Source organism: Saccopteryx leptura, chromosome 13 (assembly GCF_036850995.1).
Source record: "Saccopteryx leptura isolate mSacLep1 chromosome 13, mSacLep1_pri_phased_curated, whole genome shotgun sequence".
NCBI lineage: Eukaryota > Metazoa > Chordata > Mammalia > Chiroptera > Emballonuridae > Saccopteryx > Saccopteryx leptura.
Genome location: NC_089515.1, coordinates 32,476,517 through 32,501,283, shown reverse-complemented (window position 1 = coordinate 32,501,283; position 24,767 = coordinate 32,476,517). Strand labels below are relative to the sequence as shown.

At 37.5% G+C, this 24,767-nt stretch overlaps 1 protein-coding gene across 2 annotated transcripts in view; it reads right to left on the bottom strand.

Moving 5' to 3' along the window:
• Window positions 1-24,511, bottom strand: part of LOC136384667 (cytochrome P450 2C21-like) — a 149,424-nt gene extending 124,913 nt beyond the window's left edge. For both annotated transcript variants that reach the window (XR_010747634.1, XM_066355125.1), the window contains exons 1-6: window positions 24,300-24,511; window positions 20,549-20,711; window positions 18,606-18,755; window positions 11,380-11,540; window positions 1,459-1,635; window positions 374-515 (exon numbers count right to left, since the gene is read on the bottom strand). Coding sequence is in view for 1 of the 2 variants with exons in the window: in XM_066355125.1 (XP_066211222.1) it covers window positions 374-515; window positions 1,459-1,635; window positions 11,380-11,540; window positions 18,606-18,755; window positions 20,549-20,711; window positions 24,300-24,482 (976 nt within the window). In the remaining variant the exon portion in view is untranslated. The remainder of the gene's footprint in view (window positions 1-373; window positions 516-1,458; window positions 1,636-11,379; window positions 11,541-18,605; window positions 18,756-20,548; window positions 20,712-24,299) is intronic.
• Window positions 24,512-24,767: the final 256 nt, after the last annotated feature.

Here is a 24,767-nt window from a genome sequence, read left to right as displayed (position 1 = left end):
GTCAGGTTACAAAGATATATTTATTGGGACATGGAAGGTATATCAAGTGATATCATTTTAGAGGAAGAGGAAGGCTAATCTTTCCTAGATCCTAAGACAACCCTGCCTACTTCATCTGGTCTGATGCAAATCAAGGATACTCTACCATTACAGGAAGAACAATGACTTCTGCCCTTCAAAGCTCTGCTGTTATTTAAATTTTTTTCTCTTTTTGTACTATAATTTAACTTTAATTTCTCTAATGTTAGAAAGATTATTAGTAATGAAATTTTTTTTTGGAATATTGTCTAGACAGGTGAAGAATGGGAGAATTATCAGTGCTGCCTGCCATTTCTACCCCAAATTTTATCTTGACCATCGTCTGTTATCATACCTGTGACCTCTGGGTGTTTTAGCAGAAGCAGGAGTCCATATTTCAGGGTGGAGCTTGTTGTCTCTGTTCCCGCACTAAAGATGTCCCACACAGTATGGATCAAGTTTTCTATAGTAAATACAGACTGTTGATTCTGCTTTTCCTAGTAATAATATCTTAGAATTACTGATAAATAGAAGAACCTTAGAGGTACTGTAATGTATCTCAATATAACATCATTATTTGCTTATTTGACAAATTAATCCAGACAGCAGAGAATGTAATAGCTGAAGGTAAAGTTAGATGAGTTATTAGGTGTCCTTCAAACAGTTAAAATAAAATCAGAGTTACAAATTTTCCATAAGTCCTTTTTGATTCCTACTTTCTCACTCATGAGTCAATCAGTTCTTTCAAACATAATTTTTATCAAGTCATCATGACTACTCACTGACAGTTCTACAACCTATTGTGTATTTTATCATGTCTAAATTTCTCATTCAGCCTCCAGAACCACCCACCCGCTAACAGCATCACTATTCCCAATGTCGCCAGCCATGACACCGACAACAGTTTCTCAGTTATAATCAAGATAACCTCTGAAAATTCCACACACTTGATCATCATTCCCTAGACCCATTTTGTCATCTCTGTTCATCTAAGCCAGCATTTCCTCTAAAACTACCTCATTTGGGAATATTTCCTAGTAGCTTTCCAAGGTAAACCTTTCTAGGTTCTTAATGCATTCCTGAGTTTCCTCACATGTTCCATCTTGCATTCACGGAACTTATTTTATGAAAGATATATGTTGTTTATCATTAATCTTGAATGTGTGTGCACTTGTTTGTGGATGTCTTTAAACCTGTTCAAAATAAAGAACCAGGTTTAACAAGGTAAATATAAAGCCTTGTAAGTCATTTTTAGTGAGAATTTGGACTATTTCAAGACACTCATTATGGTTTGCAGAAGCAACAGGTTGTACAAGTAGTTAATACATCCTTAGGAAGATGCATTCATTTTATTATCCCAATTTCACTGTGAAAGATTAAAACTAATCCATGAGTCACATTACCAACAAAGATAAAATTGCAAATCAGAATATTTTATACCTTTTCCATTTGAATCAGGAAGTAGTCAATAAAGTCTCGAGGGTTATTGAGGTCCAGGGATTCCTGGTGTTCTTTTACTTTTTCCATAATAAATTCTTTCTGTTTAACAATGTTTTCAAATAATTCATTATGACATCCAGGGAGATAATGTATTAAATGTGGGAATGCATTGTAGAGCTGAAAGAGTAAAGAATCACTCATTAATTAACTGAGCAAACTTTTATAGCCCTATATTATGTGTCAGACACTTTGCTATATGCTGAGCAGCTAAAGATGAATAAAACATGCATCCTGCAATAAGACATACTTGGAATTTGGAAGAAAAGCAACTGCCCTGATCAGTGTTGGTGTAGTGGATAGAACATCAACTTGGGACACAAATTGAGTTCGCAGACTTGAGTATGGGCTTACTAGCTTGAGAGCTGGTGACCGGCTTGAGTGTGAGATCATCAACACAAGGCTATGGTCACTGGTTTGAGCCCAAAGGTCACTGGCTTGAGCCCAGATGTCTCTAGCTTGAAGCCCAAGGTCACAGTATTAAGTGCAAGGTCAGTCGCTTGAGCAAGGGGTCACTGGCTTGGCTGGAGCCCCCACTTCCTAGTCAAGACACATATGAGAAAGCAGTCAATGAAAAACTAAAGTGCCGCAACTATGATTTGATGCTTCTCATATCTCTCCCTTCCTGTCTCTCTTCATTCCTCTTTCTCCTCTTTTCTCTCTTGTGTGTGTGGAAAAAGAAAGTGGAAGGAACGGTAAATATTCAGAGTTATAGGACAAAAGACACACAAGTTACAAAGCAGTTTTAAAACCTTTAAATTCTTTTCCTAACCATAGTTCTCTGAAAGTATTAAGAAGCATACCACCTCTTTCCAAATGAGGATACTGAGGTTGAGAAAGGCTATTCCACCACTCTGTGACACCAGCCTAGTGTTCCTCCCAGTTTACCCTACACATATTTCTACAGTCACCTAACAAGATTGCACTCATACCCTTGTTTAGTAATGAAGAGACAGTGTATCAGGAAGATTAAGGAAATGCCAAATTACTTAGCTTATTTTTATTTAGGTATTTGTGCCCTCAAGAATATGCACACTTGTGACGTCAGAGAAATGGCACCATGAGGAGGACTCCTGATACCTCTCCTGGAAATTTCAACAAATTCAATAACTAGAGACAGAAAAACAATCTCAGGAGCATCAGAAATACACACACATCAAACAATGGTATGATTGGGTGAAAAGGTGGCTGAAAAAACACTCTGAAAGAAATAGGGCGGAGAAAGGAGTATTCCGCTTTCCTCACTGACCCAAGGAAACTTTTTCTCACTTGGAACTGAGAGGAAGGGAAGGCTAGGGTGGAAACATGCAAGCCGAGGAGACAATGTGCCCGTGGCTCAACCTACGCAGAGCTAACACCAGCAGCAAACCCCGGTAGAGGTGGGCAAGTGGCTTGCCTGTGGAGTGGGCTTTGTTTACCCCCGGTCTCCGGATCAGCGAGTATGGGCAGTGTTTGAGTGGTTCCTCCTAGCGCCTCGGTCATGGGTGCCTGTGTTCCCAGATGGAGGGACTGGGTCAGAGACTGTCAGCAGTGGCCTTCTGTGTGGGCTACAGCCAGAGTCTCTGTATAACCCCTACTCCCCAAACAACAGTGCGCAGGGAGTGCACAAAAGCCAGCTTTCCTACGCCTGGACCTCTCCTGGTGGGATGCTAACAAAGCAAATTCCCCAGGAAGAAAACTACAGAAGTGCTGAGGGAAGGGCATGCAGGCAGCTTGTTGACAGCCTATGGAGAGCAGACCCATGGATCGCTGAAAAAAGCTTAATCCACAGTCTACTCACTGCCCAGCTGGATTATACTGGCAGTGGCTCTGGCTGACAAGGTCTTCTTTCCTAGGTCTATGATTTAAGAAAACCCAGAAGAGGGACTTGGTAGTTCTTAGGGCCCCTCGCTCAGCAGGCAATGGCTGGGGCAACTTCCTGCCAGCCGATACAGGGTAAAAAACACATTTCTACAGAACAGACCTCAGAGAACACTGAAGAAGTTGGGCAGGCTAGGCTGTAGGCTTCCCAACAAGGGAGAAGCCTGTGAAGAGCATCCCCATGGAGCTCTAAGGCAAATTTAACTAGACATACCCGGGGAACCTTACAAAGGAGCCTGACCAGAAGTCAGCTTTCCCCCCTGCCTGCTTAAGCTGGTGGCTCTAGTCAGCAGAGCTTTTATTCCCAGGGCTGTGCTTTAAAAGGACCTGGAAGAGAGACTTGGCAGCTTTTAAGGCCTCTTGTTCTGCAGGCAGTGACTGGGGCATCTTTCTGCCAGCTGATACAGGTTACAAAGTGCAAAAAACCTGGGGAGAGTAGTCCCGCAAAATGCTGAGGCATACTAGACATACCTGGAGGCTCATAGAAAGACGCCCAAGGAGCAATTGGCTCCCAGCCTTGCCTGATTACGCTAGTGGCTTGGGTTGGCAAGGCCTTACCCAGAACCCTGTGTTGAGTGGGGATAGAGGGGGGTTTTGGCAGCTCTTAGAGCCTCTTGTTCACCAGACAGTGGCAGTGGCAAATTCACAGCTGGGTCCCCAGGCTTCTGGTTCAGGAAGGAGAGACTGGGGGAGCGGCTCTGGGAAAACAGACTCTCCCATTGTCGAAGCCTGTAAACGCTAATAAGTCCTGCCTACCAATGGGACTGAGGCCTAGTTTATGTCATTGCCATAATGACATATCAACTGCAAATCTCTACCTAAGAGTGTTACAGGGGCAAAACCTGGGGTACAATGCCACTGGATAAAAAGAGAGAGAAAGAAGGAAAAGGAAAAAGATAACCTCTCAAAACCAGAAAAATCTAGTCTTTATAACTTTTTCCATTTTTTTTCTTTTCATTTTTGTATCGTTTTTTTCTTGCACCTTGGTCCTTTTATCCTCTTTCCATTTTATTCTTTTCTTTTCATTTTGAACTTCATAACCTATAGGTGTTATATTTTCCATTTTTTTTTTCTCTCTATCTATGAGGGTTACATTCCAAAAACTTTAACTCTCTTCTTTTTTTCTTTTTTCTTTTTTTCTCCCTCTCTTTTGGTTTCTTCTTTTCTGTTTCACTTTTCCTCTCATTTGATCCTCACTCATAAACAAATTATTTTATTTTGGATTCAAATCTTTTCTTTGTGGCATTTTGTGTGCTTTTTACCTCACTGTTTAACTCATTAGCATTCCCCCCAACTCCGGCTCTCCATTCTATGTAGATTTTGTTTCACTTAATACAATAGAATTTGCATCTTTCACTGTATTTATTTTTCTTTTTATTTTTTTCCCTCTTTTCTCTTTCACTATATCTCTCATTTGACCATTATTTACAAACAAATTATTTTATTCTTGATCCAAATATTTTCCATGTTGTATTTTGTGGGTTCTTACCTCATTTTTTGCCTCTTTGTCACTTCTCCCCAACTCAGGCCCTTCATTCTATATAGTTTTTGTTCCATTTAGCACAATATAATTTTCAGTTTTCCAATGTATTTTCTCAAAAAAATTTTTTTTAATTTTTATCTTTATTTTTTATTCTTTATCAACTCTTATTAGTGTTATTAACAATATCACTCTCAAATTCCATTAAGGAAATAGAAATCAAATATCATGGATACAAAAGACAGAGATGTAGCTTAAATAGAAGAAGAAATATCTATAGAAAAAAATAGCTTGGAGACCTTGGAGTTAAATGACAGAGAATTTAAAATTGAAATCCTAAAAATACTCAGGGATATACAAGAAAGCACAGAAAGGCAATTTAGGGAGCTCAAAAAACAATTTAATGAACAGAAAAAATACATCACCAAGGAAACTGAAACTATGAAAATGAATCAAACAGAGATGAAAAACTCAATTCATGAACTGAAAAATGAGGTAACAAGCTTAGCTAATAGAACAGGCCAGATAGAGGAAAGAATTAGTGACATAGAAGACAGGCAACTAGAGGCACTACAGAGAGAAAAGGAGAGAGACTCATGAATTTAAAAAAATGAGAAAGCCCTACAGGAATTGTCTGACTCCATCAAAGAAGCAACATAAGAAAAAGGGGTATATCAGAAGGAGAAGAGAGAGAAAATGGAATGGAGAACATATCCAAACAAATAATAGATGACAGCTTCCCAAGCCTGTGGAAAGAACTAAAGCCTCGAATTCAAGAAGCAAACAGAACACCGAGTTATCTTAACTCTAACAAACCTACTCTGGGGCACATCATAATGAAATAAGCACAAACCAATGACAAAGAAAAAATTCTCAAGGCAGCCAGGGAAAAGAAGAATACAACATATAAAGGAAAGACCATTAGATTATCATCAGATTTCTCAGCAGAAACTCTACAAGCTAGAAGAGAGGGGACCCCAATATTTAAAGTTCTGAAAGAGATGAACTTCCAGCCAAGAATATTATACCCATCAAAGCTATCCTTCAAATATGAAGGAAAAATAAAAACATTCACAGATACAGAAAAGATGAGGGAATTTATCACCAGAAAACCCCACTTCAGGAAATACTAAAGAGGGTTTTCTGACCAGATACAAAGAACAAAACAAAACAGAACTACAAGTAAAAGCTCCATCAAGAATACAATAAAATAAAATTTAATCTGAGACAACAAATACAGAAAAGGGGAGAGGACAGATTAACAGGAGCAAAGGAGGATGGAGTACAGAAGCACTCATGAGATAATGTACTACAATGAACATGATAGGTACCCTTTTCATTACTTAATGGTAACCACCCCTGAAAAAACCACCACAGAAGCACATGGCTTGAAAAAAGAAGAAACAGAGAAAAGAAGTATGGATTACAACCAAACAAAAACAAATGATAGAAAAACAAAGATACAAAACTATCAGAAAGCAACATATAAAATGGCAATAGGAAATCCTCAAATGTCAATAACTACACTAAAGATAAACAGATTGAACTCACCAATAAAAAGACAGAGAGTAGCAGAATGGATTAAAAAAGAAAATCCAACTGTATGCTGCCTACAAGAAACACATCTAAGATACAAGGATAAAAACAAATTCAAAGTGAAAGGCTGGAAAACAATACTCCAAGAAAATAACATCCAAAAAAAAGCAGGTGTAGCAATACTCATATCTAACAATGCTGACTACAAGACAGCAAAGGTAATCAGAGACAAAAACGGTCATTTCATAATGATAAAGGGAACATTGAATCAAGAAGACATAACACTTCTTAATATATATGCACCAAACCAAGGAGCACCAAAATATATAAGACAGCTACTGACCTAAAAACAAAAACTGACAAATATACAATCATACTTGTAGACCTCAATACACCGCTGGCGGCTCTAGATCGTTCATTCAAACAGAAAATTAATAAAGAAATATTGACCTTAAACGAAACACTAGAAAAATTGGATATGATAGACATCTATAGGACTTTTCATCCCAAAACGTCAGAGTATACATTTTTCTTTAGTGTACATGAAACATTCTCAAGAATTGACCATATGTTGGGCCACAAAAATAACACCAACAAATTCAGAAAGATTGATATCATACCAAGCATATTCTCTGATCATAAAGCCTTGAAACTAGAATTCAACTGCAAAAAAGAGGTAAACAAACCCACAAAAATGTGGAAACTAAACAACATACTTTTAAATAATGAGTGGGTCAAAGAAAAAATAAGCGCAGAGATTAAAAGTTACATAAAGACAAATGAAAATAACAATATGACTTATCAGAATCTCTGAGATGCAGCAAAAGCAGTAATAAGAGGAAAGTTCATATCATTACAGGCCTATATGAACAAACAACAGAAAGCCTAAGTAAACCACTTAACTTCACATTTTAAGGAACTAGAAAAAGAAGAACAAAGGCAACCCAAAACCAGCAGAAGAAAGGAAATAATAAAAATCAGAGCAGAAATAAACAAAATAGAGAACAGAAAAACTATAGAAAAAATTAATAAACAAAGAGCTGGTTCTATGAAAAGATCAACAAAATTGACAAACCCTTGGAAAGACTCACTAAGGAAAAAAGAGAAAGGACTCAAATAAACAAAATCCAAAATGAAAGAGGAGAAATTACCACAGATATTATAGATATATAAAGAATTATTATAGAATACTATGAAAAACTATATGCTACCAAATTTAACAATCTAGAAGAAATGGATAAATTTCTAGAGCAATACAATCTTCCTAGACTGAATCATGATGAAGCAGAAAGCCTAAACAGACCCATAAGCAGGAAGGAAATAAAAACAACTATCAAAAACCTCCCCAAAAATAAAAGTCCAGGGCCACATGGTTATACTACTGAATTCTATCAAACATTCAAAGAAGACTTGGTTCCTATTCTACTCAAAGTCTTCCAAAAAATTGAAGAAGTAATACTTTCAAACACATTTTATGAGGCCAACATAACTCTCATACTGAAACCTGTCAAGGACGGCACAAATAAAGAAAACTACAGACCAATATCACTAATGAATACAGATGCTAAAATACTAAGCAAAATACTCGCAAATTGAATACAACAACACATTAAAAAAATAATACATCATGATCAAGTGGGATTCATCCCAGAATCACAAGGATAGTTCAACATACATAAAACGGTTAGCTTAATACACCATATTAACAAAACAAAGGACAAAAACCATATGATACTATCAATAGATGCAGAGAAGGCATTTGATAAAATATAACACAATTTTATGTTTAAAATGCTCAAAAAATAGGTATAGAAGAAAAATATCTCAACATAATAAAGGCCATTTATGATAAACCATCAGCTAACATCATATTAAATGGCATAAAAATGAGGACTTTTCTCCTAAAATCAGAAACAAGACAAGGTTGTCCACTCTCTACACTGTTATTCAACATAGTGCTGGAAGTTCTAGCCAGAGCAATCAGACAAGAAAAAGAAATAAAAGGCATTCATATTGGAAAAGAAGAAGTAAAGATTTCACTTTTTGCACATGATATGATCCTATACATTGAAAACGCCAAAGACTCCACAAAAAGACTACTAGAAACAATAAACCAATACAGTAAGGTCACAGGATACAAAATTAATATACAAAAGTCCATTGCCTTCCTATATGCCAACAATGAAACATCAGGAAATGAACTAAAAAAAAATAATCCTCTTCATGGTTGCAACAACAAAAATAAAATACCTAGAAATAAACATAACAAAGAATGTAAGGGACCTATATAATGAAAACTACAAAGCATTGTTAAGGGAAATCAAAGAAGATACAATGAAATGGAAAAATATTCCTTGTTCCTGGATAGGAAGAATAAATATAGTCAAAATGACTATATTATCCAAAGCTATATACAAATTTAATGCAATTCCCATCAAAATTCCAATGATGTTTTTTAAAGAAATGGAACAAAAAATCATCAGATTTATATGGAACTATAAAAAACCCCGAATAGCCAAAGCAATCCTAAGGAAAAAGAACGAAGCTAGCGGCATTACAATACCTGACTTCAAATTATATATATTATAGAGCCACGACAATCAAAACAGCATGGTATTGGCAGAAAAATAGACACTCAGACCAATGGAACAGAATAGAAAGCCCAGAAATAAAACCACATATATATGGTCAAATAATTATTGATAAAGGGGCCAACAACACACAATGGAGAAAAGAAAGCCTCTTTAACAAATGGTGCTGAGAAAACTGGAAAGCCACATACAAAAGAATGGAACTCGACTACAGTTTGTCCCCTTGTACTAAAATTAATTCAAAATGGATCAAAGACCTAAATATAAGACCTGAACAATAAATTACATAGAAGAGAACATAAGTACTAAACTCATGGACCTTGGTTATAAAGAGCACTTTATGAATTTGACTCCAAAGGCAAGGGAAATGAAGGCAAAGATAAATGAATGGAACTACATCAGACTAAGAAGCTTTTGCACAGCAAGAGATACTGACAACAAAACAAAAAGACAGCCAACTAAATGGGAGATGATATTTTCAAACAACAGCTCAGATAAGGGCCTAATATCCAAAATATACAAAGAACTCATAAAACTCAACAACAAACAAACAAACAAACAATCCAATAAAAAAATGAGAAGAGGACATGAACAGACACTTCTCCCAGGAGGAAATACAAATGGCCAACAGATGTATGAAAAGATGCTCATCTTCATTAGTTATCAGAGAAATGCAAATCAAAACTACAATGAGATACCATCTCACACCTGTTAGATGAGCTATTATCAACAAGACAGGTAATAACAAGTGCTGGAGAGGCTGTGGAGAAAAAGGAACCCTCATCCACTGTTGGTGGGAATATAAAGTAGTACAACTATTATGGAAGAAAGTATGGTGGTTCCTCAAAAAATTAAAAATAGAGCTACCATATAACCCAGCAATCCCTCTACTGGGTATATATTCTGAAAACTCAAAAACATTGCTATATAAAGACACATGCAGCCCCATGTTCATAGCAGCATTGTTCACAGTGGCCAAGACATGGAAACAACCAAAAAGCCCTTCGATAGATGATTGGATAAAGAAGATGTGGTACATATATACTATGGAATACTACTCAGCCATAAGAAATGATGACATCAGATCTACAACAACATGGATGGACCTTGATAACATTATACTGAGTGAAATAAATAAATCATAAAAAACTAAGAACTATATGATTGCATACATAGGTGAGACATAAAAAAGAGACTCAGAGACACGAACAAGAGTGTGGTGGTTACCGAGGGGGGGAGGTGAGGGGCACAAAGAAAACCAGATAGAAGGTGACAGAAGACAATTTGACTTTGGGTGATGGGTATGCAACATAATCAAATGTCAAAATAACCTGGAGATGTTTACATATGTACCCTGATTTATCAATGTCACACCATTAAAATTAAAAACAAAGAATATTCACACTGCCTTTATTCATTAGGCCATTCCCAATCCTGGAATTTACTGACTCTTCTTTAGCTGGCTCCTACATGATCTAATACCCTTGGTAGGTAGGCACTGGAACAATTTATTTGGCTGGAAGCTTATATCAAACTAGAAAGAGAACCAAGAAATCTAGATTCTAGGTCTTGTTCATTCTTTCTCTTGGCTGCTTTGGAAAATATGCTTAATCTCTATCAATGATTCAAAAATGAGAAGTTGATTATTTGTTCTCCAGGGTCCTTCCCAGGTCGAACATAACATGAGCTTATGATTCACATAGCATATTAGTTATTAGTGATTGCATATTATGGGTTACTAACATTCTCTGACAATGCACTATAGTAAGAAATACATTTTATGCCACCACCCTCTTTTTTTTTTAGAGAATTAAATTTTATTGATTTTAATTTATTGTGTTTACACAGATTCAAGTGTCCCACCAAATACATCCCCCAACCCCCATGTTCCCCTCAATGTCCCCCTTGCCCCCTTTGCTACCACCCTCTTCATCTATAGATGTAAGAATCAGAAAAATACCTTGATATCATTTGATGCACTGTGAGATAATATTTGTCTTTTTATTACTATGTTTAATGTTTTAAATTTAGTTTCCTTTTTTAAAAAAATTTTATTTATTGATTTTAGAGAGAGGATAGAGAGAGAGAAAACTAGAAGAAGAAGCAGGAAGCATCAACTCATAGCAGTTGCTTCCCATATGTGCCTTGACCAGACAAGCCCAGGGTTTTGAACTGGTGATGTCAGCATCCCAGGTCAACACTCTATCTACTGTGCACAATAGGCCTGGCTTAAATTAAATTTTAACACACTGAATTGATTTGATAACCCACTGATGGGTTACAAATGATAGTTTGAGAAATATCGCTTTAACCATTTTGAAATAGGCTAACGGGATCAGTCGGCATGAGCAGTAGAATAGAGCATTATTTCCCATTTAGAGAGAACCTTGACTTTACCTGTATCCAGGCGGAGCTCACAATTCTGAAGTTTTCATTAAAATAATTTATCAATGTTAGAAATTGCTCATCATTGTACTCAAAACGGTTCTGGAAAATAATGGAGCAGATCACATTGCAGGGAGCACTGCCCAAAAGGAAAGAGGGGTCACAGGGAGCCTCTGAAAACAAAGTAAGTCAAAAGTTAGAACGGAATTCCCATTTAAATCTTAAGTTGACTGTTTAAAATACTTGAGAAGAGTTGACTCAAAAGATTTTTCAAGTATAGGAATTATTAGGCATGCCACCATCACTATAAACTCAACATGCGTAAAATAAAATGTATTGTGTTTCCCCAAGTAAAAATGTCTAATCCAGTCCAATTTATTTATTAAATTCCCCCAAGTATTCTCTTATTTACATCATTCTCCTAATAAGAGCCACAAGGTAATTGACAAGGAGGTCCTTTAAAAATATCTTTTAAATTTCTATTTGTTTATTCATTTATTTTACTATATTATTGACTACATTTTTTTATGAGAGCAAGAGAGAGAAAGAGGGAGAGATTGAAGCATCAGCTTGTAGTTGCAGCACTTTAGTTGTTCATTGATTGCTTTTCATATGTGCCTTGACTAGGGGGCTTCAGCTGAGCTGATAATCCCTTGCTCAAGCCAGCGACCTTAGGCTTCAAGCCATTGACTATGGGGTCATGTCTATAATCCCATGCCCAAGCTGGCAACCTCAGGGTTTTAAACCTAGTCCTCAGCGTCCCAGGCTGAAGCTCTATCCACTGCATCACCTCCTGGTCAGGCATTGACTATATTTTCTATGCTGTACTTTACATCCCCATGACTATTCTGTAACTCCCAGTCTGTGCTTCTCAGTCCTGTCACCTTTTTCACTCCGTCCCCAGCCTCCCTCTCCTCAGGCAGCCATCAGTCTGTCCTCTGTATTTATGAGACGGTTTCTGTTTTGTTTGTTCATTATAATGCTATTTAGATGCTACATATAAGTGAAATCATATGGTACTGTCTGTCTCTGACTGGCTTATTTTACTCAGCATAAAACCCTCAGTCCATCCATGCTGTCACAAAGAATAACATTTTCCTCTTGCTCTTCTTTATGGTAAAAATATCTTTAAAAGTGTAAAATTTAGCCCTCAGTGTGGGTACTTCTTCAGGAATATCAGGAGACTCTGGAGACTTGAAATCTATTTTAAAAAACAAAGTTGAAAAACATTGGGTGTGTTTTTCTTGTAGAAAAGAAGAATAATGAGAAAAATTTGAGTTACATTCAGATATTTCAAAATAATATGTTATAGTACATGAAACCGGCTTTCTGCATGTAATAATGAATATGACTCCCCATTTCTTTTTTGGTACTTGGCTCAGACCACTTTTAAGCCCTACCTTTTCTTCCTCTGCTCACATCTGGACAAACTGATAAAAAAAAGAAAAGCTCAAGTGTTCCCTCCTTTGGCACGAGCAGAGTGTTTAAACCACACACCTGGCTGGCACAGGAAACCCGCATCCTCACCTCACCCCCTACGCACCATAGAAACCTCAAGCCAGTGTCCTTTCTCTGCTCTGTCATGCCATTTTGAGATCTTCTTAGGAGCCACCTTGCCCTCCACAGAAAGCATCGTTATCAGTGGTGAAATTCAGCTAGTTTATACCAGTTCGGCAGAACCAGTACCGAATTTTTTGTTGAGTTCGGTGAACTGGTTGTTAATGTGGCACTTGTAACCAGGGTGTTCTTTAAAGTGGGTGCCTGGGCAGTCGAACAATGCGGAAATCACAAATTTACATTCCTTACTCTTTTTTAACGTTCATCTGTGCAACAGCATATTCTAAGCCCCCCTATTATTGTTCATTCATCCATAACTCAAAAAAAATTGCAAGTGAGGACACCAATCAAGAAGCAATATGGAAATACCTTAAATAACAGTTTTATTGTTTTTGTCAGGTATTATTTAATATTTTTTCATTAATATATATATATATATTTTGTATTTTTCTGAAGCTGGAAATGGGTTGAGTTAGTCAGACAGACTCCCGCATGCACCCCACCGGGATCCACCCGGCACGCCCACCAGGGGGCGACACTCTGCCCACCAGGGGGCGATGCTCTGCCCTTCCGGGGCGTCGCTCTGTTGCGACCAGAGCCACTCCAGCGCCTGGGGCAGAGGTCAAGGAGCCATCCCCAGTGTCCGGGCCATCTTTGCTCCAATGGAGCCTTGGCTGTGGGAGGGGAAGAGAGAGACAGAGAGGAAGGAGAGGGAGAGGGGTGGAGAAGCAGATGGGCGCTTCTCCTGTGTGCCCTGGCCGGGAATCGAACCCAGGACTTCCACACGCCAGGCCGACGCTCTACCACTGAGCCAACCGGTCAGGGCCTCATTAATATTTTAAAACTCTTATAACATAATCTAGTTTTGTATACCTCTTTTATTGTTCTTATTTTAGTATTAAATGTATCATATAGAGGGAGCGGCAAGATGGCGATGGAGTAGGCGTCTAGACGTACCAATTTCCACCTCCCAGAACCAAAGTGGATTAAAACTTAATTTTAAGAACCATCATCTCAAAAAACCAACTTTGGACTAAACTAAGACGACTCTTTAATCAAGGAACACCGAAGAAGCCACACTGAGACTGGTAGAAAAAGCAGAAACAGAGAGAGGGCTGCCCAGCTCCCTGGAGTGAATGGCAGCCTGGAGAGACTCATGTGGTGAGAAGTGAGTTTAGCGAAGAGGGGAGCATCCTGAGTCCCAGGAACAAAGCCCCAGCCTGCAGCCCCACAGCCTAGAAGAGGCGTATGGACAGATTTAGCTGCAAAACAAGTCAGGATACTGTTTGTGAGAAAGAGACAGATTTCTCAGACCCAGGATTCTTCATAAATGGACCGTGCAGAAAGCCTCTCTCACAACCACTTACTGGGGGATCCAGGGGACGGGAGAGAGGAGAGAACCGGAGCAGCAGGAAGAGAGTGTAATCTTCCAAAAATTAATCTGGAAGAATCAGAAAACCTAAACAGACCGATTACAACAAATGAGATCAACAAAGTTATCAAAAAACTCCCAACAAAGAAAAGGCCTGTGCCTGATGGCTTCACAAGTGAATTCTACCAAATATTCAAAGAAGAACTAACTCCTATCCTTGCTCAAGCTATTTCAAAAAATTCAAGAAAAAGGAAGACTTCCAAGCTCCTTTTATGAGGTGAGCAGAATTCTGATTCCAAAACCAGGCAAAGACAACACAAAGAAAAAAATTATAGGCCAATATCCCTGATGAATTTAGATGCTAAAATCCTCAACAAAATATTAGCAAACCAGATCCAGCAATATATGAAAAAAATCATACATCATGATTAAGTGGGATTTATTCTGGGGAAGCAAGGCTGGTACAATATTGGCAAATCAATCAATGTAATTCATTACATAAACAAAAGGAAGGAGAAAAACCATATGATAATTTCAATAGATGCAGAAAAAGCATTTGATAAAATCCAGCACCCATTCATGAGCAAAACTCTCAGCAAAGTGGGAATACAGGGAACATACCTCAACATGATAAAGGCCATCTATGACAAACCCACAGCCAACATCATACTCAATGGGCAAAAGTTAAAAGCAATTCCCTTAAGATCAGAAACAAGGCAGGGGTGCCCCCTTTCACTACTCTTATTCAACATAGTCCTGGAAGTCCTAGCCACAGCAATCAGACAAGAAGAAGAAATAAAAGGCATCCAAATTGGAAAAGAAGAAGTAAAACTATCATTATTTGCAGATGATATGATATTGTATATAGAAAACCCTAAAGTCTCAGACAAAAAACTACTGTACCTGATAAATGAATTCAGCAAAGTGGCAGTATATAAAACTAATAGTCAGAAATCAGAGGCATTTTTATACAACAACAATGAACTATCAGAAAGAGAAATTAAGGAAACAATCCCCTTCACTATTGCAACCAAAAAAATAAAGTACCTAGTAGTATATTTAACCAAGGAGGTTCAAAACTTGTACTCAAAAAATTATAAAATATTGATAAAAGAAATCAAGGAAGATGCAAACAAGAGGAAGCATATACCGTGCTCATGATTAGGAAGAATAAACATCATTAAAATGTATATATTACCCAAAGGAATTTATAAATTCAATGCAATACCAATTAAAATCCCAATGACATAGTTCAAAGATACAGAACACATATTCCAAAAATTTATACGGAACCAAAAAAGAACATGAATAGCCTCAGCAATATTGAAAAGGAAAAAATAAAGCGGAAGGTATCACACTTCCAGATATCAAGTTATATTACAAGGTGATTGTACTCAAAACAGCCTGGTGCTGGCATAAGAACAGGCATATAGATCAATGGAATAGAACAGAGAACCCAGAAATAAACCCACACCTTTATGGACAACTGATATTTGACAAAGGAGGTAGGAGCATACAATAAAGTAAAGACAGCCTCTTTAACAAACGGTGTTAGGAAAATTGGACATCTACCTGCAAAAAAATGAAACTAGACCACCAACTTACACCATTCACAAAAATCAACTCAAAATGGATAAAAGACTTAAATGTAGGCCATGAAACCATAAGTATCTTAGAAGAAAATACAGGCAGTAAGCTCTCTGACATCTGCAACAATATATTTGCTGATTTATCTCCACTAGCAAGTGAAATAAAAGACAGGAAAAACAAATGGGACTATATCAAACTAAAAAGCTTTTGCACAGCTAAAGACAATAAGAACAGAATAAAAAGACAAACTACACAATGGGAGAACATAATCGACAATACATCTGACAAGAGGTTAATAACCAAAATTTATAAAGAACTTGTAAATCTCAACACCAGGAAGGCAAACAATCCAATAAAAAAATGGGCAAAGAAAATATATAGACACTTCTCCAAAGAGGATATACAGATGGTCAATAGGCATATGAAAAAATGCTCAACATCACTAATCATTAGAGAAATGCAAATTAAAACCAAAATGAGATATTACCTCATACCAGTCAGAATGGCACTCATCAACAAAACAACACAGAATAAGTGCTGGCGAGGATGTGGAGAAAAGGGAACCCTCCTGCACTGCTGGTGGGAATACAGACTGGTGCAGCCACTATAGAAAATAGTATAAAGATTTCTTAAAAAATTAAAAATAGAACTAACTGCCTTTTGACCCAGCTATCCCACTTTTAGGAATATACCTCAAGAACACCATAGCACTGTTTCAAAAGGAGAAATGCACCCTCATGTTTATGGCAGCATTGTTCACAATAGCGAAGATCTGAAAACAACCCAAGTGTCTGTCAAAGGACGAGTGGGTTAAAAAGCTTTGGTACATGTATACTATGGAATACTACTCAGCCATAAGAAATGATGACATCGGATCATTTACAACAACATGGATAGACCTTGATAACATTATATTGAGTGAAATAAGTAAATCAGAAAAAAACTAAGAACTATATGATTTCATACATAGATGGGACATAAAGATGAGACTCAGAGACATGGACAAGAGTATGGTGGTTATGGGGGTGGGGCAGAAAGAAAACCAGATAAAAGGTGACAGAAGACATTTGACTTTGGGTGAAGGGTATGCAACATAATCAAATGTCAAAATAACCTGGAGATATTTTCTCTGAACATATGTACCCTGATTTAACAATGTCACCCCATTAAAATTAATAGTAATAAAAAACTCATAAGTACAGATATTGGAGTTCAAAAAAATGCATGATAAAATAAACTACTTTTCAGTATATCTTTTTTTATACTTATAACAGTCATTAGGGTAGAGAACCAGTTGTTAAATTATTTGAATCCCACCACTGATCATTATGAGTAATTGTGGGAGACTGCAAATGGCAAAAAACCTTTGTAAGTTCGAGGCTTAGCAAAACGCTAAGTTCTCCCCCCCTCCACCTCCATGGCTATGAAGCTGATTATTTGCACTCATCTCATACCCCCACTTTAAGTGCTTGCTTAAGTTGCGAGAAGCAATTTATGTGTCCTTCCTCTCAGTCTTTGTTTGTTCAGATGTTGATTGATATCACCTATGCATGGTGGGGGGATTCCTATTTATGCCTTACATGAATTTCTATGTATGCCTTAGGAGAATTCCTGCTTTTGCCTCAGATGTGTGACTTTGTATCAGAGACTTCCTTATTTGCATATGGTTATATAATAAAGCAAATTGGGGGCTGTTTTGCGCTCTAGCTTGCCATCAGCTTGCAGAGGCCTCCCAATCCCATCTTATTTCTCTTTAAGTCTATTTTCTTCATTCCTCATCGTTCTCACTCAGGACTTGGAATTACTAGTTGCACAGGTTCGCGGCAAGAAATAAATTTTTTTTCATACCCTATTGGGGTGTGTATGGTACCTTCAAACTCAACATTTTGTAAACCAAATTTTAGGTGGGAGGTTTGTCCTGCTTCCGAGAGGTAACTGCCAGAACACTGGACCTCCAAAAGGCAAAATCTTAGCAGGAACCAAAAAGTAGAAGTTACAAGGAAAAATGCTTCTGCTCAACATGTGAAAGAAACTTCCAACAGTTATAGTTACCCCGAGATGAAACGGGCTGTTTCACAGAGTGAGGTCCCACAGCTAGGGGGAATCAAGCAGAGTCTGAGTGATCATGGGTCAGGAAACTGAGAGAAGGTCACATTCACTATGAAAAAAGACCCAGTCAATAATAATTCTGCTTGAAATATAAATCAAGTGCACAAAATCATTTTCTAGATAATACGTATCAAAACCCAACATTTGTTGACTTATTAATTCCATTTTCAAAATTATATTCTAAGAAAGTAGTCAAAGATATGCAATGATTCATATGGATTGCATTTTTTAAATATTAATAGCAACAAAGAACTAAAACAGTTTACTTGTCACAGCCCCTGGAATGGAAAAGAACTTTTGTGTCCCACTGCCATACCTTGCCCATTCATAACACTCTTGGCTTCTTTCCTTGCTCTTTGCTCCTTACATTGCTGTGGAAAGAGCTGGATCCTGGCTGACACTGGAAGCCACATGCTGAAGATGTCAAAGCACCTATTAGCCTGGTACCTGGAAAAGCTGTTGTGCCAACCACTTCCCTCTTCTTACTGGTTGTGAGCAAAATGTAAACTTCCGCTACACTTGAGCCATAGCTCTCTGTGCTCTATTGGTCATAGTAATAGCATTCAGTCTAACCAAACTGTTTTTGTTAAGTCCATAGAGAAAAACGCACCATTGGTTTTCTTTAATTCTTCCACCAGACACAGGGCTTCCTCTTGAATTCTGTCTTCAATAGTTTTCTTTCCCATTCCCATGTTCCGTAAAACCGTGAGGGAGAAACGCCGGGTTTGCTTCCATACTTCTCCACTGCTAAAAACAACTCCTATCAGGACAAAAAAGTAAATAAGAAAGAATAACTTTCATTTTCATTAACTCTAGTTGAGAGTCTTGATCTCAGGAAATGATAATGTCGCTTAAGCAGAAAAGTCACTTTAATGGAGCCAGTCTCAGAAGTTCCCACTGACCCTACTCTGTCTGCTTTCTCTCTCACCCCAGCCTAGGAGCTCATTATCAAGACTTGGTTTTTCATATTACTAAACTCTTCTTCTCCATTAACTCCTCTAAACCTCACAATACCTCTGTGAGCCAGTGATTTGTCCCCATTTAACTGAGAAGAGTGCTGAAGATCCTGGAGGCAAATGCTTGCTCCTCGATCACACAGCTAATAAATCACAGTGAGTTTAAGTGTTAGATTAAAAGTGCGTTGTAAGTGAATTTTAGGGGCAGTAACAAAGAGAGCCAATTCTTGAAAGAAGGAGAGACAGCTTTGTGCATTGGAAGGAAGTTCATGAAAATCTATTCTGCAGGTATGGGACACAGCCATAGTCCTTCTAATTTCAACATTTCCTCTCTGTTTGGGAAACAATATCCATGAAATGTGGTCTTAATACCAAAGAAGCTCAACATCAGACTTCCAGAGGCTCAAGACCAGACTGGTGGGGAAAAAACACTTGTAGGAAACTTGTCCAAGAATATCTTCGAGAACATGTGGAGGAGGAAAGAACTCCGTTCAGGCTTTATCTCTTTTTGCTGGAAACCAGTGACCCTCCAGAAGGCTGGACAGTATAAGACTCACTCCAGAAACAAATGGAAGATAGTTCAAGTCTTTTATTTAAAAAGCTTTTTTTACTATCAGTTTCAATCCATACTTACTACATATTTCTCCACCATCCTCTGTTCAGAGAATATTTGTGTTTTATGCTCTGTATTCTATTGAATTCAAATATTTCTTATCTTTTTTAGAAGAGGAGAAGATTAAAGGTAAGGTTAGAAATACCCAGATTTTTGTTGATTCCATGTATACTGTGCAAGTGTTCTACAGTAATCTCTTTGCAACTGTGACTCATGACAGAAAGCAACATATTTGGTGTGCAGGGTAATTTAGTCCATTTCCTTTCCCCTTTTCTCTCTGCCTCTTTATCATTCTTTTTTTAAAATTAATTTTAATTGGGTGACATTGATAAATCAGGGTACATATGTTCAGAGAATACATCTCTAGGTTATTTTGACATTTGATTATGCTGCATTCCCATCACCCAAAGTCCAATTGTCTTCCGTCACCTTCTAACTGGTTTTGTTTGTGCCCCTCCCCTCCCCAACCCTCTTCCTTTCCTTCCCCCACCCCGTAATCCGACACTTATGCCTCTGAGTCTCATTTTTATGTCCCACCTATATATGGAATCATATAGTTCTTAGTTTTTTCTGATTTACTTATTTCACTCAGTATAATGTTATCAAGGTCCATCCATGTTGTTGTAAATGATCTGATGTAATCATTTCTTATGGCTGAGTAGTATTCCATAGGATATGTACCAAAGTTTTTTATTCCACTCATCCATTTTTTCTCATTCTTAACAGGACATAATTTAGAATGAACATGGCTTAGTCACATATTTATAGAAAATTTGTAGTTAATTGGTTTGCTTTCATTAATTTATTGTTTCATAGGGGTATTATGTCACCCATCATTTTAAATATGGATTAATTATCCTTTATAGAAAAGGTTGGAATGATGACATTTTCATAAATTCTCTAAATGATTAAAATTTCTCAATTTTAGCCTATTCAAAATCTTTGCAACTTAAATCTACACATGTTCTCCAAATTGAAGCATACCTAATCCCCGTACGATTTTGTCTATCACTGGTACACTGCCTCTTGCAGCAAACTCTTCTCCTCGATCAATCAGGGCTTCCTTCACTGCTGCGTAGCCATGCAGCACCACAGTGGGCTTTGTGCCCAGATACACAGTGTACACCGGACCATAGACTTCTGCCAGCTAGGGATGGAACAGGAGATGCAAGAGGAGTGAGAATTTCAAAACAAAAATGTAGATAAGTAAAAGGAATATTTTTAATCTTACTGAAGAGACATTATAATATTCATTCACCCATTATAAAAGATTTCAAATTCTGGACTTTGTAATTTAATAAGAAATTACATTACTTAAAGGATAAATAGTATTATATTATTAGTAATATTGCTATCATTATTATCACCATCAATAGTTATCCTTTTGTCAGCTTCTGCTATGAGACTCTCAGTCATAAATTTTATTTATATGTTATTAATTCTTTTTCTGCCTAACCTCTAATTGCTCCAAATTTCTCTTTCCTTCTTATACTTTACATAAGTAATGTGTTTCTCCTGTTTGAGGAATGTTTTTCCATGTTGCCCCACGTGTAGACAAATAGTTGTCCCTCATTATCCATTTCCTACATCTTCTTGTTAGCACCAGAAGAATTATATATTAATAAAACCTCCACATTTTATTAATACATAGGGACATGGTAGCCTAATGTCAGGTCTTTTTCAGATTCCCTGTATGGCCATGTGACTAAGCTTCCATGACTGATGTTAGCAGAAGTGATGTGTGCAAATCCTACACTGTTGCATAAATGGTCCCACATGCTCTCCCTTTCTGCACTTACTCATGGATTGAGATGATAACATGGGGAAGGCCTTACTGTGACCATGGAAATGAAGACAATAGCTTAGGGACACGAGATGGTAAACAGGATTGGAAAAACTGGTTCTCTGAATAAACTCAAAGAAAGAGGCAGACCACCATTTATCATCTCTATATTATATGAAAGATAGAAATAAACTCTTGTCTTCTTTAAGCCATTTCATTATTGGAGTATTTCTCTTCTGGTGTCATATTCAGTATACCAAATAATATAAGACTTAAACTCTTTCCAACAGTTCAATGTTTGAATCCTTCTGCTACCTTACAATTCGTTCTCCAGAGTGATCTTTCACAAGGTTAATGCTAACATCACCGTCCTTTAGGCACATTCATGGCATCACATTGTTCTTATGCTAAAGACTAATATTCTTTTTTCTTTTTTTTTTTTGTATTTTTCTGAAGCTGGAAACGGGAGATACAGTCAGACAGGCTCCCGCATGCGCCCGACCGGGATCCACCCGGCACGCCCACCAAGGGCGACGCTCTGCCCACCAGGGGGCGATGCTCTGCCCCTCCAGGGCGTCGCTCTGTTGCGACCAGAGCCACTCGAGTGCCTGGGGCAGAGGCCAAGGAGCCATCCCCAGCTCCCGGGCCATCTTTGCTCCAATGGAGCCTTGGCTGCCGGAGGGGAAGAGAGAGACAGAGAGGAAGGAGAGGGGGAGGGGTGGGGGGTGGAGAAGCAAATGGGCACTAAAGACTAATATTCTTAAAATCCTTGTAAGGCCCACGTGCTCTGGTCCTATAGACCTCTTCAATCTCAACTCACACTACATTTTAACTTATTCTCTGGGCTACAACCGAACTGGTCCTTTTTCAGAGACATAACAAGTAATTCTTCTCCAGATTGAAAAAGGCTGGAACAAATTTGTTATCTGGTTTTTGTCTGGTTAATTCCCAATCATTCCTTAGCACTCAGCTCCAAATTCAATTCCTCGGATAACTGTTTGCTGCTTGCAGTTACTTCTAGTCCTCTAAGTTACATGGCCTCTTCTGCTGGGTCCCTTTTACATAGTTAACAATCACACATGTACTTGCATTATTATATCATAAACACATGCCTACCTCTAGACTGTAAATTTTATAATGCTAACGTCTTTTTTGTTGTTATTCAGCACTGATGATCTCTAACATACATAAAAACTACTAAAATCTTACCATTTGCAACAGCATGGATGGACTAGAGGTTATTATGGTAAGTGAATAAGTCAGTCAGAGAAAGGCAGATACCATATGATTTCACTTATATGTGGGGTCTAAAGAACAAAATAAACAAAATTGAAACAGACTCATTGACACAGAGATCAGAATATTGGTTTTCAAAGAAGAGGGGAGTTCAGGGACTGGGTGAAAAGAGAAGGAATTAAGTAAAAATTGGTCACCAAATAGTCACAGGGATGTAAAGTACAGGATAAGGAATATGGTCAATAATATTGTAATAACTATACATGGTGCCAGGTGGGTACTGGAAATAGCAGGGGAAACACTTTGCAAAGTATATGATTGTCAGATTGTTATGCCGTACACCTGAAACTAATTCAAAATAATACTGAAAAAGGATCCCGAGGACCTAACATGGAGCTTAATACAAAGTAGGCATTCAATAACTTGTTGAATAGATGATACACTAATAACTTGTGCAAAATAACTATTATTCACCTTTTAAAGAAATGGAAATTGAAGCTCAGAGAGATTTTTTAAATTGCCCAAGGTTGCAAGTGAAGAAATGGATAGGCTGGGGTGCTGACGCAATCCCTTCTAAACCAGAGCCCAGAACATAGGAAGAAAAAGTTTTTAGGGGCAGTGCTCTAGTATCTACTTGTCTCAGGGCAGACAGATTTCAGAAAACCCCTTCAAGATTTCAGAAGCTATTGCCATATAAATAGCTTAGAGCAGATACTTATCCATTGAGCAGATATAATAGAAATTGAAAGTTCCTGAATATTTAGTTACTTCCTTAACTTCACATCAGTGTGTTCTTTTAGAAAAAATTTTCTGTTGCAACTCTATAAATCAGTAGATTCTTTTGTAACTGAAAGTAATTTAATTGCCATTAGAGTTCAGGAAAATAGAATTAGTAGAAAGAAGACCCATGTCACAATATGGGCAAGGAATTCCTACTTTGGGCAATTTCAACAATCACCTCATGGATTTTATTCCCTTCTGGCCACCTTCTAGCTATACACCAACTAAAATTACATCTGGATCCTGAGCAGGTGGCCCAATAGATAGATCATCGTCCTGGCGCACTGAAGCTGCGGGTTTGATTCCCAGTCAGGGCATGAAGTCAAAGCAATCAATGAGTACAAAACTAAACAGAATAACTAAGTGGAACAATAAGTGATGCTTCTCTCTCTCTCTCTCTCCCCCCCCTCACCCTTCCTCTCTTTCTCAATCATAGGAAAGAATTTTTAAAAAAATAAAATAAATAAAATTATGTCTGACAAAAAAGGACAAGGACCATATGATTTCACTATATGAGTGCTATAAAACAGAAAACAGCAAATGAAAAAACAAAACAAAGAGACAAAAAAAATCATAGACAAACAGTACTATAGTTAGCAAAAGGGAATCAGGGTTAAGAAGAAGAGGAAGAGGGTAGTGGGTGTGAAATATACAGCGATGGAAGGAGACTAGACTTCAGGTGGTGGGCACACAATGTAATCAACAGATAATATAGTATAGATCTGTACACCTGAAACCTGTAAAGTGTTATTAATCAATATTGTCTCAGTAAATTTAATTAAATTAAAAAATAAAACTATATCTAGGTGTCCAACGAACACTTCCTTTTAAAACTACTTCTGTAAAGCACAGTGTCTGGGACCATATTTTACTTAGATATAAGGCTGTCTCATTTACTCCTTGCAAACAATTGGAAGAAAATAAATCATACTTAACCTTGTTGAAGGATCTGTTGATGTCACTGGTATTTATCTGAAGAATATTTCCAATGATGGGGAGAGGAGTAGGGCCAGGAGGCAGCTTTCCTTTGGCATAGCTTCGGTTCCATAGAAAAAGGAGGATCAAACAAGAAAGACAAATCGCTAGGACTATGAAGAGATCCATTAATGTGTTTTTCATAAATGCAATTGAAACTCTATAATCCAAAGATTTTATAAATACTGAGTGCAAACTGACCTCCTAATTCAGTACCAAGTCTGTGACCTTTTGGGTAAATATTGTTTTATCTTCGGTGTACTCTGACCTGCTGGTAGAGAACAGAACAAAAACAACAAAAAAACAAAACCACAACTATAGACAATAAAATAGAATATACAGATGTTGTATTATTTTATATTATTTTACATTATTATATATATATTTTTTATTCAGTGAGAAGAGTAGAGACAGAGACAAGGCTCCCAC